Here is a 17752-nt window from a genome sequence, read left to right as displayed (position 1 = left end):
TATCTCCAGTGGACTCTGAGGGAAAACATATCAGTGCAATATGAAACACACGGTTTGAAAGAAGAAGGCCACTGATTTAATTTATGGACAAAAAATACATTTATAAAAGGGTTATTTTTAAGAGAAAAAAAAAAGATGACTAACTATTTCAGTGTTCATACATGGTTGGCTGAATAACATAAATCATATATCGTCACTTAAATACTGAAGAAGAGCTCATTGAGCTAAAGCACATCGTAACCTGTTGACCAAAACTTAGAGCCCAGAGATAATATGTTCCCCAGCTCTTCTCACTTTTTCTTTGTGTAATTCTACACAGATGGATTATTGTTAAACAATGTTGATGAATGGCCTGTCGGATCAGTTTGTACTACTGGGGAGAACCTGGTGGCTCCTTGTAACCAGGGCTCAGTGGACACCAGTGATGAGGAGGGCTTCCATGTTGGCAGACGAACCCAGGCAGGAAGAGGCCACGGCAGGCCTCTCTAAGAGCTCTCCTGGACGACCTCCTCCACCCGCACCAACACGCTCTCCATCATGTCGAACGTGTGCAGCGCAGAGTGCAGAGCCTGGTGCACAAATACAGTCAGTTAAACATCATGTCCACCACGTCGAGGAATGCAACAGGAGGACTTGCTGGTGTTTGATTGCACGTGCGTACCTGTATCTGAGACTCTGACGTCATGTGTGGCAGCTGCTCGTCTCCAACGGCAACAGAGAGCATGGAGTCACCTTTGACCTTTCCCTTGTGGCCGGCCATGGTCCTCTGGAGCTCCATCTCGTAGTGGGCCCTGGACATGTTGAGGCCCACGCGCAGGGGCCGCATGAAGCGCTCCTCCAGGTGGGTCAGCTCCGTCCAGACCCCCGTCTGACCGGACCGGGGAGGGAGCAAGGGGAAGGATCAGAATCACACCCCGCTGGAACTCAACTCCCTCTTATGGATCACTATTTCTATCAAGAAACAACCCCTAACAACGAATGGGACGACTGAAGAGCAGATTTAAAGGGCCGGTACCTGGTTCTGTGTCACCTTGTCTCTGAGGACCAGGTAGCGCAGCAGGTTCAGAGACTCCATTAACCTAGCAGGAGAAGCACACAGCACAACCTCTGATTATGAGTCTCTCAAACAGGGCGTCCATCTAAGAGGTACAGCCCGCCGAGAGCATGAGGTCCATGGTGAGGTGCGTGTGAGGTCCTGACCGGTCCAGGTTCTGCAGCAGGTCCGTCTCGGGTCCGTCTGGGAGGACGAGCACCTGGCGCAGCAGAGGCATGAGGTGGGCTCCCAGGAACCAGTCGTTCTCATTCCCTGGCTGAGGACACACAGCGTTAAGACACGGACCAGGAAACTGGTACCCCGCCCAGAGGTCTCTGAAGGGGCTATGTGGAAGAGCTCGGCCATGAGGAACCCCAGAAAGTGATATCAAGCTAAACGTAAGCCTTATCAAGCTAAGGCTTGTCTTGGTTCAACTGGAGAGGGTTGAACTCTAACCTTGAGCTGACAGAGCTTTCGACTTGAGCCCCAAAGGTGTTAAGGGCGTGTGTGTGTGTGTGTGTGTGTGTGTGTGTGTGTTGTGTGTGTGTGTGTGTGTGTGTGTGTGTGTGTGTGTGTGTGTGTGTGTGTGTGTGTGTGTGTGTGTGTGTGTGTGTGTGTGTGTGTGTGTGTGTGTGTGTGTGTGTGTGTGTGTGTGTGTGTGTGTGTCCACCGTACCTTGAGGGAGAAGTCGATCTGGCTGCGGATGTTCTTGATGATGTAGCCCTCCACCCCTGAGTGGCTGCTTACCTTCAGCATACACCTGAAACCACAGCCAGCGGGGGGGACGTTAGCCTCCTCGTGGATCAAACACTTCACGGGAGCAATGAGTCAAAGTGAGTCGGCATAGGGAGGGACTTACTCAAAGAATTTGTACTTGGCTTCCACATCAAACTTATCGATGCTGAGCTGCAGCAGTTTGAGGCCTTTAGTTCTCTGTCGTCAGGAGGAATCGGGTTAACAGCAATAGTGAGTACTAACAGCTGTCACCACAGAACACGTCACTGGCTTTAAACAACTAGGTCATTGTTATCTATAGAAGGTCACTCACACAATAACCAAAACGACGCCAAATCTAATACAGAGTTGATAATGTTAGGAATTGGTAACACACTTGATAATAAGTGGAAATGGTGACTTACCAAGTGATGAGCTGGACATAAGGTCATGATCTTTACTAAATTCTACAAAACAAAATAGTGTGCAAGAAGAAGAGTAAACCATGAGCAAGACAAATGTGACTCAAAAACCCATGAGATCATGACTTTACAGATGACACAAGATATTACATATAAAAGGTCAGTATGAGCTGGTATGGATCAGAGTGTCAGGTATCAAGTGTTGACCTGGGGAACACTGGTGAAGGTCTTGATCTCCAGCTCGTTCACAGAGACGCTGCCATCGACCACCGTCACCAAACTCTTCTCGTACAGCTCCTGGTGATGGGAGAGAATCTCAAAAATAGGGCACAAAGTACAATGTAAGACTGGGATTTGTGTTGCATCAATGGAAGGCCAAAGGTCGACTTACCTGGCCTTTGTGGATACAATGCTCCTCAGTTCTATACAAAAACAGTAGAACAATATGTTGAATGTAACACTGACACACAGTGTTTTTAAGGGGTACCGCTATCCAAACTCAACTCATTGGAGAGAGGGGTCCCCCTCTCATCTGAACCAATAACAGCGGATGACATCCCGGGCGCTATGTTCTACTTTCAGACTTGCATAATTCATTTATTGGAACAATGACAAGCGACGAGTTAGCTGATCATAAATTGATCAGCTAATGTTAATGTTTGCATTGTGTGTATTGTTGAGCAAATCATGAACCAGCTCATGGGGCCTCCATCTTGAGACCCCTCTGAGCACTGGCTGTAGTATTGTGGTCAGACAAGCCAGGATTTCTACATTAGTTTCTTTCCCTGGTGTCATATCATGGTCAAGTCAAGATACACCAACAGCACTCCTATTCCCCAGGAGGATTCATGCATTGACATGTATCAACAGAGGTCAGACTCAGTATACAGGACCACTGCATATACCTATACACATTACATATATAATGTAATATAAACTAATCGATCCACTCTGCCCAGCAGGTACCTTGACAGCAGCAGGTTGATGTGCTCCATATTGCACCTCAGCATGAAGATCGGACTGGAGAGAGAGAGAGAGAGAGAGAGAGAGAGAGAGAGAGAGAGAGAGAGAGAGAGAGAGAGAGAGAGAGAGAGAGAGAGAGAGAGAGAGAGAGAGAGAGAGAGAGAGAGAGAGAGAGAGAGAGAGAGAGAGAGAGAGAGAGAGAGAGGACGAGGAGAGAGAGAGAGAGAGAGAGAGAGAGAGAGAGAGAGAGAGAATGTATTGACCTTGTTTTAAAAGTTCCCTGTATGCTAACATAATGCACGGGTCAAGTACACAGAGCACCCTTGGGTGATCACCTGTAGACGGCGGGAAAGGTGTCGATGGCGACGTGGTGGACGAACAGCAGGTGGGCCAGGCTGGCCAGGGACTCTTTGGGGTAACGCACCTCCTCCTCCAGGAAGCCCTCCGCCCTCCTCTTCCTCAGCACCGGGTGGCTCACCAGGCTGGGCAGGCTCTCCCCGATGGCGGTGAGGCTGCTCTGTTAACACACACACACACACACACACACACACACACACACACACACACACACACACACACACACACACACACACACACACACACACACACACACACACACACACACACACACACACAACACACAGTGTGAGACTTTTGACACAGTCTAGCGGTTAGACACCCTAACCGCCACCTGCCGATGTAGGGCATGTATTTGAACACTTTTCACTACACTTTACACTTTAATCCACCTCATTAATTATTATTCATTACTTATGACCACTGTTTTAGTTTTTATTAATGACTTTATTTTATTATTATTATTTATTATTGTGATATACGCTGCTACTTATTCGTACATATTTTTACTTATCTTATTTCCCCTATCTTGCATTGTTTCCGCTATGCGACTGTTGAGGAACCAAGCCTTAGAATTGTACTCTTGTATACTTGTAAAGATGTTGTCTAAGTAATTCAGATTCAGATTCTGATTTCACTGTGAGTCACTTAGGTTGCGGAAAGCATTTTCTTTCCCAATGAAGCGATAGGAAACAGTAATGGTAATGTTGAAGATGTATGCCCTCGTGATTAAACCAACTGTGTTAGATTCCCCTTCTCCCCAGTTGAAGTGGTGATGGGGAACAAGACGGCGTACCAAAACATCCAGGGCGAACTCCCGGAGCGGAGAGACGGCCAGCGGGTCTGAATCCTGGAGCTGCACTTGAAGGAGAGGCTCGCTCAGACTCTTCATACAACTACAGTACGGAGAAACAAAGTTCACAATGAAGGACGAAATGGAAGTGCAACCAACTGTTACGCCCCTCAAACCCGGGGCTTTACCACCCAGGGTTGGATTGGCTCAACCACGTAAATACATCAGGGTAAAGAGAGTGAATGCCCCCTGACTATGAGAAATGCATCAAAGCTAACGATAGTTATGTAATTCAAACTCTAGTACACAACCGTAACACTAGACATAAGACCAGCCCATAAGGCGAAGCCTAGACAGGTGTCGCCTACATGAAAGAGAACCTGACCACTCACAACTTGAGCAGCTCCACCCTGAGCTCATCCTCCTTGTTGGGCCGCCCTCTCCCTCCCCCTCCCCCTCGCTCTCCCCCCGCCTGGCTGGGCGTCTCCTCCCGGGGGCCGGCCAGGCTCGCCCTGGCCTCGTCCACGAAGGGCCTGACGAAGGCCATGAGGCTGGTGCAGCAGTGGCAGAGCGGGTGGAAGTCGTCCGCCTCCTGCTCCCTGCTGCGCGGCGTGGGCAGCTTGGCCACCTGCTCCAGCAGGGTGGCGAGCACCATGCCCAGGGAGGAGGCCTTCTGCTCCCCCAGACGCATCAGCACTGGGAGGAGAAGGAGGGGGAGGGAATCAAGAAGATTTCATTTCACGGATTCCATTGATCCGATTTTCGCCTGATAGGGAACCGATCACAGAACGGGGAGGGACGGCAAGACGATGACGACGTCGTTGCGACACACCAAGGCTACATTTATATAGGGCCAGTATAATGGCCACTCAAAGCGCTGTACAATATTGCCTAACATTCACCCATTCATGCACACATTCACACACCGACGGCGGCGTCAACCATGCAGGGCGACAGCCAGCTTGTCAGGAGCAGTCAGGGTGAGGCGTCTTGCTAAGGGCAGCTCGACACCCAGCTAGGAGGAGCCGGGGATCGAACTAGCGACCTTCCGGTTACCAGCCAACCCGCTCTACCTCCTGAGCCACATGCAGCCAAGAGGTAAACAGATGGAGAGAGAGGTAAAGAGAGGTGTGGAGAAGAGTGGCGGGAACACAACAGTCACCAAAGCCCCGTGTTCTCCCTGTGGCTGCAGCAACACGCACAGCAAGCAGTTATTACAATGACAAATTGCGACCTTTAACAGCAGATATAAGAAGGTGCATGTCCATTGAGTGTTCGCGATCACTCAGTAAATCAGTGAGCTGTACGTCAGAGCATGCTATATACAACCGTGTGTTTGAGAGGTATGCTTTACCCTCTTTCAAAGGCTTGAGAAGGAGCAGGAAGGCGCTCACTAGCAGCTCCACGGGCGCCTCCTCCACCTGCTCCAGCAGGCCCACCAACAGCTCCTTGGGGCTGCACACCTAACCCATCAGGGACCATACCACCGCACTTAGATTCAGTCAATGCAAAAAACAGCCATGTACATTCAATGTTACCATTACAAACGTGAGCATCGTAAAGCAGAGGAGCAGACCTTGAGCAGGTGCTTGAGGATGGCTTGGCAGTGAGGCCGGTTCTTCACCTCCTGCTTCAGCATGACCTGGACCAGCGGGTCCAGCAGGTTCCAGCCCATGCACTTCACCATGGCCTGGGCACAGACAGACAGGTGTACGTGGGTGAGAATGGATGCTAATGGAACACATTCAGGTCTTTTCTGTCTGTTTTTGCGGTGACTGCGACTGGATGCCTGGACCCTCCTTATTGTTTAACCGGCCAGCACCCCATCACCATGTTTTGCCTGTAAATATGTATGCATGTATGTTCGTGAATATTGCACTCCTGATCATCCCTGGAAGGAGGGATCCCCCACACTGCGCTCCTCCTTATCCTCCTTGCTAATTAAGGTTTTCTTAATTTTCTGTTGCCCTCTGGGGGATTAGGGTCAGGGGTGTGCAATAAATATATGGCCTGTTAAGCCCTTTGTGACTGTACCGGTGATTAAGGGCTATACAAATAACATTGAATAAAATTGAATTGAATGAGCCTATGGTGTCACTCTGAAAACACGCTGGTTGAATCATAACAAATTCACAAACCACTGATAGTCAAGTGCAGCTGTCCATAGGAATACTAGAGATAACAGGGGGCGGGACAGTGTGTCGCGGCGGCTAGGATGAATGACTGTCTGCTCAATGACTCCATAGTGGGACTTGAGTGCACACCTCTGACAAAACATACACTGTACAAATAAATAGGCTATATACAGTATTAGTAAGTGGAAGTAATTTGTTAATACAAATGGCAGTGATTGATGACCCCCCCCCCCCCCCCACACACACCTGATTCTTTTCATCCACCAGGATACTGAGGACCTGTGCACTGTGTCCCTCCTCGATGCAGGTCCGCCCAGCGGTGTTGAACACATCGTAGTCCTCTGGGCTGTACTTGTCGTCTTGCACTGCTTGCTGCGAGTGACAGAGAAGAGAGTTGGACAGATATGGGGAAGGACATAGTATTAAATAATATGCCTGCAATAGCAAAATCCAAGCACTAATAGAAGTACACTATCCATGACAAATGATACTGAGATTGATTTACTAAATAACTGAAGATACACTAGAATTGCTAGAGATATTATAGTACAGTAAAGAGACGGGTAGATGAAGTAATGAGCTGAGTGAAGGAGCAAAGGGCTGTACAGAGCAGGTCACGTCAATCACGCATCTTTTACTCACACATTTCTGAACCACATCACTGAGTTGTTCGAGGGCCATTGCTACTCAGACGTCTCTCGTCTTTGCTCCGCTGTTACAGGGTATTCCTGGGAGGGGAGATGTAAAATATAAATGATGTGCACTGCTTAGTCTTTAAAATTATAGTTTTATTACCAGTGTAGAAGATGTTGCTGAATACATAACGCATGGAGACACAGTGACAGTGTATATCTGAGCTACGCTGTTTCAATCCTGTTTCCTTTTACAGTGACATTGCGTATAATAAGGTAATATATCAAACTAAAATATGTATACACATTATCGCCACCGTTGTATAATCCGTTAACAGTAAACAATAGGCAAAATCGTACTGTACACTTACATTACTACGGTATCGCGAAAAGTAGAAGAGTTTTGGCCGCCGTGGTCTGCCGTAGATTACTGACGTCAGGGGTCAAAGTTGATCCCTCGCAAAACAGAAACACAGGAGGGAGAATCTAAATGTGACAAGAACGAAAATGTCTGCTAAAAAAGGTATATACAGTTTCATTATAAAACTTTCCGAAAACATGGCTGATACAAGCTTATAATTCATAAAAACATCAGGAGCGATAAATCCTCGCAACCATGCACGTTGTTGGTGTATACTAAAGTTTAGTAACACCTAGAAAGGGATCATCTGACCATAACATGTCACTATTTTGCAGTATCAGGTAGCAAGGCAGTGAAAGCCAGACACGCCGAAGAGGAAGCGAGGAGGTTCGTCTGTCTCTCAACTCCGCAAAACACTATTGGTTTGGTTTTAAACAAGTGTGATGGTGATGGTCGTGAAACCTGTTACTGGCAAACCTTGTTTCGCATAGACCTGGGTGACAATAAGTGGTCAACTTGGTGGTGAAAGCCAAACTTTTGTTCTTACTAAGATTGACAAACAAACACCCATGTGCATGTCTTAGGAGAGAAGTGTTGAAGGAAGCTCTGAGAGACAAGCTGGACCTGGAGAAGAGGGCTCTGCAGGTGGTGGAGCGGCTGTTGGAAGACAGTGTGCCTGAAGACTTCCTCATAGACTGTGTATGTACACACAAGTCTTAAATGTAAAGCCATGGTGTGAAACACAACTGTGTGTGTGTGTGTGTGTATGTATGTGTGTGTGTGTGTGTGTGTGTGTGTGTGTGTGAGGTCTTCCATTCGATGCCAAGGCTCAGCCTCCAGATGTAGGACTAATGACGACTAATTGCTGCAGAACTCTTCTGTGGTACCAGCTTCCTCACTATCTCTGTTCCTGTTACAGGCTAAGTTCATCACCCCCGCCAACTTCAAAGACGTCAATGAGGAGAGATTCATTGCTAAAATGTGTGGATATCCTATATGTGAGAATAAACTGGGCAAGGTAAGATGTTTTGAAGAGGCATGTATGGATCTTCTATTGGATGATGAATAGGACAATTGGCAATTTAAATTTCTTTCTTGTTTCCTTACATTGTTTTAGACTAGGTTGTACATTGAGTTAAATATAATGTAACATATTATGGATGTAAAGAAAGGCTGATAAGGAAGGCTTATATATTTTGATAAACATTTTTCTATTGTCACGGTAGGTTCCAACTCAACTGTTTAAAATCTCAACCAGGAACAACAAAGTCTACGACATCACTGAACGCAAGGTGAGTTCTATTGATATGAAAGGTTATGTGTTAAACCGGTGTGAATTAACTCACTCTTGACTTGTCACTCTGCCCGTGTCTAGTACTTTTGCAGTAATTTCTGCTACAAAGCCGCAAAGGAGTTTGAGCTAAAGATCTCGACCACCCCTCTGTGGCTCCGGCACCATGAGAGGTAAAGTTAGTAGCTTCAACACGTTTGGAACAAAGTCCTGAATCATACCTGAACCCCTGCTTACCTTTCCTCTTCTTATTCTTCCTCTGCTCGCTGCCAGCCCTCGACAAATCACACTGCTGAGGAAGGGAGATGGGTATGTGGAACCCTTTTTGTGGGTAAAATGTATCATTTAGAGTTGTGAATAAAACATCCCCAATTTCCTTCTTATGAAGATCCTTAAGTATTTGAAATAGTTCATAATATATTCTTGTTTATGTTCAATACATGTGCTAATTCCAAACCACCAACCAACAGAAGGCGGGTAGCCGACTACTACTGACTACCCTCTGATGTTTGCCTTCTTTCATGCTGTCTTTCTGCGTTCAGCGGCAGCACCGGTGCGGAGGTGAAGATAGCTGTGAGGCGTCTGCAGGAGGAAGACATCGAGGGGCCCGCCGTGGCCCTCAGCGCGCCCTCGGACCCCCAGCGCCCCAGGGGTCTCCACGCCCCCGGCTCCCTCCACAGCGACGACAGTGACGACGAGCAGGGCTTTGTTTCCAGTATCGTCACCGGCGAGGGCCCCGGACCCAGGGTGCACTGGGGCGAGCTGCCCCCGCGCACGGACCCCCCGGGCCACACACAGAGGCAGGGGAAGGAGGAGGAGGAGGAGGAGGAGGAGGAGGAGGGTCGGCATCAAGAAGGTGAAAGCATTGTGGAGGAGAGAGGAGAAGTTGGAGGAGAGTCAGTCGTATGTAAAACAGAGGACGGAGCGGGCCTCGGAGGGACATTGAACCTCGATGCAGCGCATGCGCCCCTGCCCAGCGTCCAGCAGACACCAGGGGAGTCGGGGCAGGAGAGCTCTGTGCCAGCACAGTCTGTGGAGGTGGAGGAGGCAGTGGCTCTACTCAAGGCCTGTAGTATTGCTCAGCAGGTCGAGGACACCGCTCCAGTACACACCGGCACCGGCCCGCTGCAGGGTGCGCCCGGGGACGGGACAGAGAACAAACCTCTGACAGAGTCCTCCCAGACTCTGGACCCCCGCCCAGCTCGGGACGTGTCTCCGCCGGCCCGGCCTTGCCCGACACCGGGCCTGGACGTCACCCAGGTGGGCATGAGCAAGAGGGGCGCGGCCGGCCTACGGGAGCTCCTCCTCCTCCACCACGGCCCCGCCCAGCCCAACTCTCTCCGGGAGAACCTTCTGGAGAGCCTGAGGAGAACTCTGAACGAGTGGCGCACCGACGGGACGCGTGTGTTCCTGTACGGCCCGGACCCCGCCCCCGTCACGGGCTCAGAGGAGGAGAAAGACGAAGGACTGGGGGAGGAGGAGCTGGATGAGGATGACCTTGAGGAGGATGTGGTGGTGGTGGTGGCGGGCAGGATGGAGGACGGAGGGCGAGGGCTGCGGGCCAGGCCCAGCGCCCCGGCCCCAGACTACGACACGCTGCAGCAGGAGACCCGGGAGCAGGAGCTCCGCGTGCAGGAGTTCTACCAGGGGAGCTGCGTCCTGCCTGGGGACGCGGAGCAGCCCGCCGGACACCCCCAGGTGAGAGAGAGAGAGGGGGAGAGGGGTCAGAGAGGGGGAGAGGAGAGAGGGGGAGAGGGGGAGAGAGAGAGGCCGAGAGGGGGAGAGAGGAGAGAGCGAGAGAGAGAGAGAGAGAGAGAGAGAGAGCGAGAGAGCGAGAGAGCGAGAGAGCGAGAGAGCGAGAGAGCGAGAGAGAGAGAGAGAGAGAGAGAGAGAGAGAGAGAGAGAGAGAGGGGCCGAGAGAGGAAAGAGGCCAGGAGAGGGGGAGAGAGAGAGAGGGGGAGGGGGAGAGAGGAGGAGAAGGGGACATAGAACTGAGCCATTCAGGAGATCAGGGCACATGCTATGAGAGGCAACGACCAAAAGGGGGCACTATACTGCCAAACATTGAGTTGAAATATGCTAGGCACAAGCTGCAGCTACCTAATGAGGTCTAACTATCCTGTGCCTTGTTGTCTGTCCCTGGATGGTGCAGGCTCCAGCCCAGGGCCGGGACACCAAGGACCCCATCCTGCCCCTGGTGGACTCCCAGGCCCAGACCCTCATCCAGAAACGCATCACTGTGGACCAGCTCACCAGGAGGTGTGTGTGTGTGTGTGTGTGTGTGTGTGTGTGTGTGTGTGTGTGTGTGTGTGTGTGTGTGTGTGTGTGTGTGTGTGTGTGTGTGTGTGTGTGTGTGTGTGTGTGTGTGTGTGTGTGTGTGTGTGTGTGTCCCCCACCATTATGCTGATGTTTGCAGGCGCAGAGTTTTAATTATGACCACTGATTCCAGAATTTCCTCAGTCACTTTCTCATATTATTGTCTAATAATCTAATATCAGAAGAAACACGCATCCAAGTGGAGGTGCAAACAGAGTTTTGACTCTGACTTTGTACCCATTTAACATCTGGGTTTCATAATAAGTTGCTTCTACACCATCAAATATGACTGTTTGTCATAGAAGTTTAACGTTTTGTCTTCATGCTTCCTGAATTAAGTCTAAAGCCATTTATGAGATCCAGTGATGTCTCTTTCATGCTCGTCCATTCAATTCATTAACGTGTGTGTGTGTGTGTGTGTGTGTGTGTGTGTGTGTGTGTGTGTGTGTGTGTGTGTGTGTGTGTGTGTGTGTGTGTGTGTGTGTGTGTGTGTGTGTGTGTGTGTGTGTGTGTGGTTCAGCCTGAGGAACATCGTGGGCCCTCTTGGTCTGACCATGACCGACGTGTCCACACACCTCAACGACCTGGTCCGCACCTTCAGGTCAGCCCCACTCACTCACCGCACACACACTCCATAAACACATGGTCTCTGGGCCGTCACACACACTCCATAAACACACGGCCTCTGGGGCATCCACACTCGCGTTTCCCAACCAAGTCACATGACACCTGATGATAAAACTGTGGGACTTGGCTTTCTGGGAAATGTAGTCTCTTGATTTGAAACTACAGCTCTGGCTTCTCCTAAGTGCCCATAGATCATTTTAAGGTCCAATTTAATATGATCTCCTCTTGGAATCAGCTTTGTGCAATAAATACACTTGATTACGCCTTTTCTGAGTGTTAATTCCAATAAATAAATGACCTATTTCTACTTTGAAGTAAAAGGTTATTTTAGCGTTGAATGAATTCCTGGAGGCAAATCGTTGGCAGTGTTCACACACTGCTGCATCAACTGCCATTAAATCACTGGCACGGGAACACTGCCAATGACCACTTCCTGTTGACCCCCAACCCCCGCATCAGCCGTCAGCCACTGGGAGTCTATGGCAGGAAACTGGTCCAATTCAAGTTCTGTCCTTTGCTAGAATAATGTTTAAACTACACCCTTTCAGAGTAACACTATCCAAAGACTCATATTTTTGCAGCTGGGAATTAATCTAATATCTAATATGATGGATTTGTGACAGAATTCTAAAACAAGAGGGAGTGCTTAATGCGTGGAAGAGTTTTCTCAATTTAGACCCAAAGCTATTGTGTATGATTCAAAATGATTGACCCGTTTCATAAAGCATTTTCCTCATTACATTCTGCTGTGAGAAAAAAAAAATCAGTTTTTTAAGTGATAAACAGATTGCTTTTCACAAATCAATGTCTTGGTTTTGGCTGAAGCGGGTTAATCATTCTCTTTCTCCATTGCAGTTTCACCAACACCAACATCATCCACAGACCCCCGGAGTGGACCCTGATAGCTGTGGTCCTACTCCACCTGTAAGTCTTCTCAGCTGTGTGTGTGTGTGTGTGTGTGTGTGTGTGTGTGTGTGTGTGTGTGTGTGTGTGTGTGTGTGTGTGTGTGTGTGTGTGTGTGTGTGTGTGTGTGTGTGTGTGTGTGTGTGTGTGTGTGTGTGAGAATGTTGACTTATGTTGACACACCTTAACAGCTGGACAGCCTGCTCTCCAGCAGGGGGGGGGGGGGTAGCCTTCAGGATCAACCTCTTCTCAACGCTAAACAAAGACGCCTCATGTGTTTGTGTGTGTTGTGATACAGTTGCATGATACTGGTTTAAGTTGACGTTCGGGGGGTGATTCCTATCTGATTGTGAGGCGTGTATACATATACACGCAAGCAGTGGGTCTTTAACCCCCAGGGGGTTAGAGCCACGGCTCTGGGTCAAAGGAACTAGGGTATGCAGGGTGCTGACGGGGGGGCCAGTGGGGTGCTCGAGGTTCCTCCCAGTATAATGCCCGGGATAACAGTTCCGCTCTGGTTCCTGGGATCCTCCGCCTTATTTGAACATCTAATCAGATCATAAATCAAGTTCAGAAAAACGATGAAGTCATTCAATCTGATTCAATAAAAACACTGCACGCACACACCGCCATGCACGCACACACACACACACACACACACACACACACACACACACCATTCCCTCTCTAATGACTCAGGAAGCGTTGAACAATAAAGGTTTTGTTTAACTTTGTATTCTCAACCTAAGTGAGCTTTTCGTGTGTGTGTGTGTGTGTGTGTGTGTGGGTATGGTAGCATATGTCTGACTGGGACCGTGTATCCCTGAGCAGTTCCTTGTTGCTCCTGTCTGTGTACACACAGACGCCTCAGTGCCTTATCTTGTACTAGTCCAACAACACCCCCCCCCCACACACACACACACACAATCTATATCCGTGATGTGGACTATATGATACACTCACTGCAATCCTGTACACTTTCTGTCCAAACACAAGTCTGTACACACACACACACCATAAACACCACTTGTAAAAGGCGGATGGGAATAATCTCACCTGACGCCCAACTGAAGCGGCCAGCAGGAACTGAAGGGCCAAACAGAACTCTGATTTATAACCCGTTTCAGATTGGACTCTGGTAAAATGCTCCACGATGTTGTTTTAGACCTGAATTACATTTATTTAATGCCCATTTCTTTCCACTTTATTTTTTATTCTTAAACATACATCTCTGGTTTTCTTCTTTCAGAAACTAAAATTAGCAAGGGCACTTGAAAAGTTTGTTTTTTTGCTATTGATAATGGCATCGTTTTATATTAGGTTGACAATTTGGTCAATATTCTTCATTGGACTATATTGATTATCGACTCTTCTATCGTCACCCCCGTGTCTGCACCCTGTCTCTCTCTCTCTCTCTCTCTTTATTTATTCATACTGCACACATCCCCACTCATATTAAACTCTTAAACTGCACACTTCCCCACACACATCAAACTCTTCTACTGCACACGTCCCCACACATATCAGGCTCCCACCGCGTCTCTCCGTCATGAATAATTTGTTGGCCGGCGCTCTGTGTCTGCTGCCGGGCAGCTGTGCTCGGCTCCGGCCCGCTATTGTCACGGCCGGCTGAATAATGGATGGCGCAACACTAGACCTCGGGGAGTGAGGCAGGGTACGGACAACAGTCACCTGTAGACAGGTAGAGGCAAGGGGCGGGGCTTTGGCCCAGAGCTGCTCCGCCAACAGATAGGCCCCGATAAAAAAATAACTTAAAATATGTAATGCGCAAGTAAAACCAATAAGTGTTGAGGCATTGTGAAGGTGTGAGGTCTAACAGAGGAATTCTAAACTAAAACACGTATACTTTCAGCTGTAGAGAGATTGGGAAGGATGTAGATAAAATCAATGCCGTGCCAATGCTTTCCTCTTTTTGCGTTGACACCTGCGGATTCATCTCTGTCTGCACGCTTTTTAATTGTGTGTGTGTGTGTGTGTGTGTGTGTGTGTGTGTGTGTGTGTGTGTGTGTGTGTGTGTGTGTGTGTGTGTGTGTGTGTGTGTGTGTGTGTGTGTGTGTGTGTGTGTGTGTGTGTGTGTGGTTAGGTTGGCGGAGGTGTCGGCCGCGGTGCAAGGGGCCCTGGCGGCCCCAGGGTCCGTGCAGCACGTCAACAAGCTGCTGCGGGAGCTGAGTCTGCAGCGGCCAGATCTGCTGACCTTACTCCAACTCTTCAGGACCCTAGCGCACTGACACACGCACCTGCACACCTTTTGGTTTGCAACGACGGGGACAACGAGAAATTGACAATAATATGAAATAAAAAAATGAGTAGGCAACATGTTGGTCCTCTGATGTGATCCAATAAATGTCACGTCGTTCATTACGGTCGCTGAGTTCCGTTGTTTGTTTAGGAATTGATTTGTGTGCAAATAATTTTTTCACATAGCAGATGATATGCCTTACAGTGATATAAACAGGCTGTAAATGTTGTCATGGTACAGCAAACCTTCTGGGATAGACAGCACAGGCAATTCAGGATTTAAAAAACAACCGTAAAAGCCTGTTACTTTTTAGGGGGAGTGAGCAAACGAATTTAGTAATATGAGGAGTGATAAGATAATTTGAGCTGACGGTGCGTGTGGCTTGCCATAGTAATCAGGCCTTCCTCCATATCGTGCTAAGAAAACCTCTCCACATGAAATGTTTCGGGTCATTAGGTAATTTGTTCAGGAGGCCTGTGTGTGGATATGTCCATTAACGTCCATAAATCCTGCTTCCTTTTGAGCTGACCTGTAAATTGTGGTCGTGATTGTTGGAAATAATGGTACGCGTTTTGGTCATATTTAAGAACAAGGTTTAATTCATTACATTACAAAATAAACAAGTACGACTAACCCTATGGATCCTACATGAAAAAATAAAATAAATTAAAACGGCAAATTAAATATTCTCTCCGCTATAAATATGTGCTTTTCTTTAAGTACACAATTCTTAATCCAAGAGTCGGTGTGCCGGGCCTACAGGCCTAGAGTCATAAATAGACAATTAATCATAATTAATATGCAAGTCTCCAGCCCTGCATTCGCCACAGAGCAGAACGGGTCCTCAATAACTGGCCTGAATAAAGACTTTAGACCTGGAGGGCCCTATGGTCTCTCACGGGCTCCCTGGCTCAGAGGCCCGCGCGTATAGACTTTCGTGGGTTCAGGTGCGCAATCTGTGCGTCAATCCTTACTTCAGTCCGTGTTGCGTCTCTTTGTGTCTCCGCAAATCCACTTTCCGCTGGAACCCTTTGCCGCACTGGTCGCAGCCGAAGGGCTTGAACCCCGTGTGTTTGCGGCTGTGCGTGATGAGGTTGGAGCTCTGGCTGAAGGCCTTGCCGCACACCTGGCACTTGTGGGGCTTCTCCCCTGCAAGGACCCACAAATAAAAACATCCACCCGTCAGTCCATGGCCTCTACTATCTCAATCAGAATTACTTTTATCACATCTTACTACAAGAGTAAAACGATTGCCACGATTGATTGTAGTGCAAAAATGCAGTGCAAATTACAGAAATATGTATTTAAATAATCTGTTCTGGTAGTTGATTGATTCTTGTGCAAAAAATTATAAATAGACCTGCTCGGTTTGGATGTCCCATCGACCACATCACGGCGAGTGGTTCTCACCTGTGTGGATGAATGTGTGCTTCTTCATGTCGGACTTCTGATGGAAGCGCTTTCCGCAGTACTGGCACGGGTACGGGCGCGTGTCCGAGTGGATGAGCAGATGCGTGGACAGCGTGGAAGAGCGCTTGAAGCTTTTCCCGCATATCTTACAGTTGAAGCTCCTCTCCTATGGGGATCACAGGGCGCGTTAGTGGACACCAGCATCAGGGGAAAGCCCGGTCTACAGAGCTCGTAAGGGCTCCCAGTCCCCACCTGTGAGTGGACGGCCCGGTGCTGATCCAGGCTCACCGCGTGGCCAAAGGTCTTCCCGCAGATCTCGCACTCGAAGGGTCGCGTCCCGCTGTGCGAGCGGCGCACGTGGACCTCCAGGCCGTGCGGCGTGGAGAACACCTGTGGGACAGGGGGGAGACACAGGTCGATATCAAAAAATTATGAACAACAACAACTACAGCAACAACAAAAAGTGTATACGTTTTAATCCTGACGTTTTAAGAGGGGGTCTCACCTTGCAGCACTTCATACATGTGTAGGAGCCGTTCACGGCCTCGGTGTTGGGAAAGCTCCGATCATGTTCCGATTTAATTTCCTTCGGCTTCTGCTTAAGGTTTAGATAAGCCTCCTCGTCCTGAATCCGGTATTTTTTGCGCGCGACGGTGGAAGCATAGTCCGGATAACATCCACCGTGCAGGGCGCCCTGCTGCGGTGCGTAACGGGGGTCGGCGGGGCCGTGGTCGTCGGGCCCATAGAGGCTGACCGGTGAGTCGGGCTCCCGGGGCCTCTGGACATGCTGGTAGGTCCTCTCGACCAGGTGCCTCATCTCCGAGCCGGGGAACGACGTCCAGGCGGCGTAAGGAGCGAACGGGCTGTTGAAGTGGTGGCCGTCCTCCACGATCCTCACGGAGCGGCTCTCTGAGTCTTAAGAGTAGATAAAAAAAAAAGTGTTTTATGAATGACGGCTCGATGTGAAGGTTTGAAAATAAATTACCTAAATTACCTTTTCTTTATTTTAAAGTAGAAATGTATCATTTATTCATTGAAATTCACACTAAAAAAAGGCCTTATTAAGTGTATTTATTGCCACAAAGCTGATTCCTATATATACCTGGGGAGGAGGACGGAGACGGGGGACGCCAGAGGTCGTAGTCGGAGGATGAACGGTCACACACGCTGCCCTCGTAGCTCCGCGGGGAGCAGGACGAGGGGTGCGCCGTGCGCCCCACCCGGGACTCCGGGGACAGCAGGGCCTGGCGCCGGCGGGCCTCCTCCTGCGCCTCCAGACTTCCCTCAAACTCCACCGTAGCTTTGTGCTCTGATAAAAAGGGTACTGTTAGAGGCCTGCATGGATACAAAATCATACAATGACGTGCAATGCAAGCTCAACAGTGGCTGCTACCAAGACCACTGCTACTTATTTTTACATCATTTATTTTACTTATTAACTGTATCATGTTTTATTGCTGCTATGTGGCTTTTGAGGAGCCAAGCCTTTTACTCGTGTCGGTATACTTGTACAATTAGATGTAATAAAAGTAATT

The 17752-nt window shown here is 48.9% G+C and overlaps 3 protein-coding genes across 3 annotated transcripts in view; 1 reads left to right on the top strand and 2 right to left on the bottom strand.

The window, feature by feature from the left end:
- Window positions 1-34: 34 nt before the first annotated feature.
- Window positions 35-7510, bottom strand: glmna (glomulin, FKBP associated protein a). Its single transcript, XM_056596441.1, has 18 exons — window positions 7421-7510; window positions 7060-7145; window positions 6664-6789; window positions 5859-5972; window positions 5637-5745; window positions 4675-4978; window positions 4286-4385; window positions 3468-3649; window positions 3136-3189; window positions 2561-2591; window positions 2377-2466; window positions 2173-2214; window positions 1893-1966; window positions 1709-1793; window positions 1201-1310; window positions 1016-1079; window positions 662-868; window positions 35-569 (listed from the first exon to the last, which is right to left on the bottom strand). The coding sequence occupies exons 2-18, from the start codon at window positions 7096-7098 to the stop codon at window positions 486-488; spliced, it is 1815 nt and encodes a 604-aa protein (XP_056452416.1). The 5' UTR covers window positions 7099-7145; window positions 7421-7510; the 3' UTR covers window positions 35-485.
- rpap2 (RNA polymerase II associated protein 2) lies at window positions 7417-15494 on the top strand. The gene is made up of 12 exons (XM_056596437.1): window positions 7417-7572; window positions 7746-7797; window positions 7995-8109; window positions 8330-8428; window positions 8637-8702; window positions 8786-8874; window positions 8975-9010; window positions 9244-10399; window positions 10854-10960; window positions 11538-11618; window positions 12500-12568; window positions 14652-15494. The coding sequence occupies exons 1-12, from the start codon at window positions 7557-7559 to the stop codon at window positions 14794-14796; spliced, it is 2031 nt and encodes a 676-aa protein (XP_056452412.1). The 5' UTR covers window positions 7417-7556; the 3' UTR covers window positions 14797-15494.
- gfi1aa (growth factor independent 1A transcription repressor a) overlaps window positions 14658-17752 on the bottom strand; it is a 4235-nt gene continuing 1140 nt past the window's right edge. The window contains exons 2-6 of the mRNA XM_056596442.1: window positions 17320-17526; window positions 16723-17132; window positions 16470-16607; window positions 16218-16383; window positions 14658-15956 (exon numbers count right to left, since the gene is read on the bottom strand). Of these exons, the coding sequence (XP_056452417.1) occupies window positions 15778-15956; window positions 16218-16383; window positions 16470-16607; window positions 16723-17132; window positions 17320-17526 (1100 nt within the window). The 3' untranslated portion in view covers window positions 14658-15777. The remainder of the gene's footprint in view (window positions 15957-16217; window positions 16384-16469; window positions 16608-16722; window positions 17133-17319; window positions 17527-17752) is intronic.

This window comes from Gadus chalcogrammus, chromosome 8 (genome assembly GCF_026213295.1).
Source record: "Gadus chalcogrammus isolate NIFS_2021 chromosome 8, NIFS_Gcha_1.0, whole genome shotgun sequence".
Taxonomy (NCBI): domain Eukaryota; kingdom Metazoa; phylum Chordata; class Actinopteri; order Gadiformes; family Gadidae; genus Gadus; species Gadus chalcogrammus.
The sequence above is the reverse complement of the archived record's forward strand: the minus strand, read 5'-3'. Positions and strand labels throughout refer to the sequence as shown.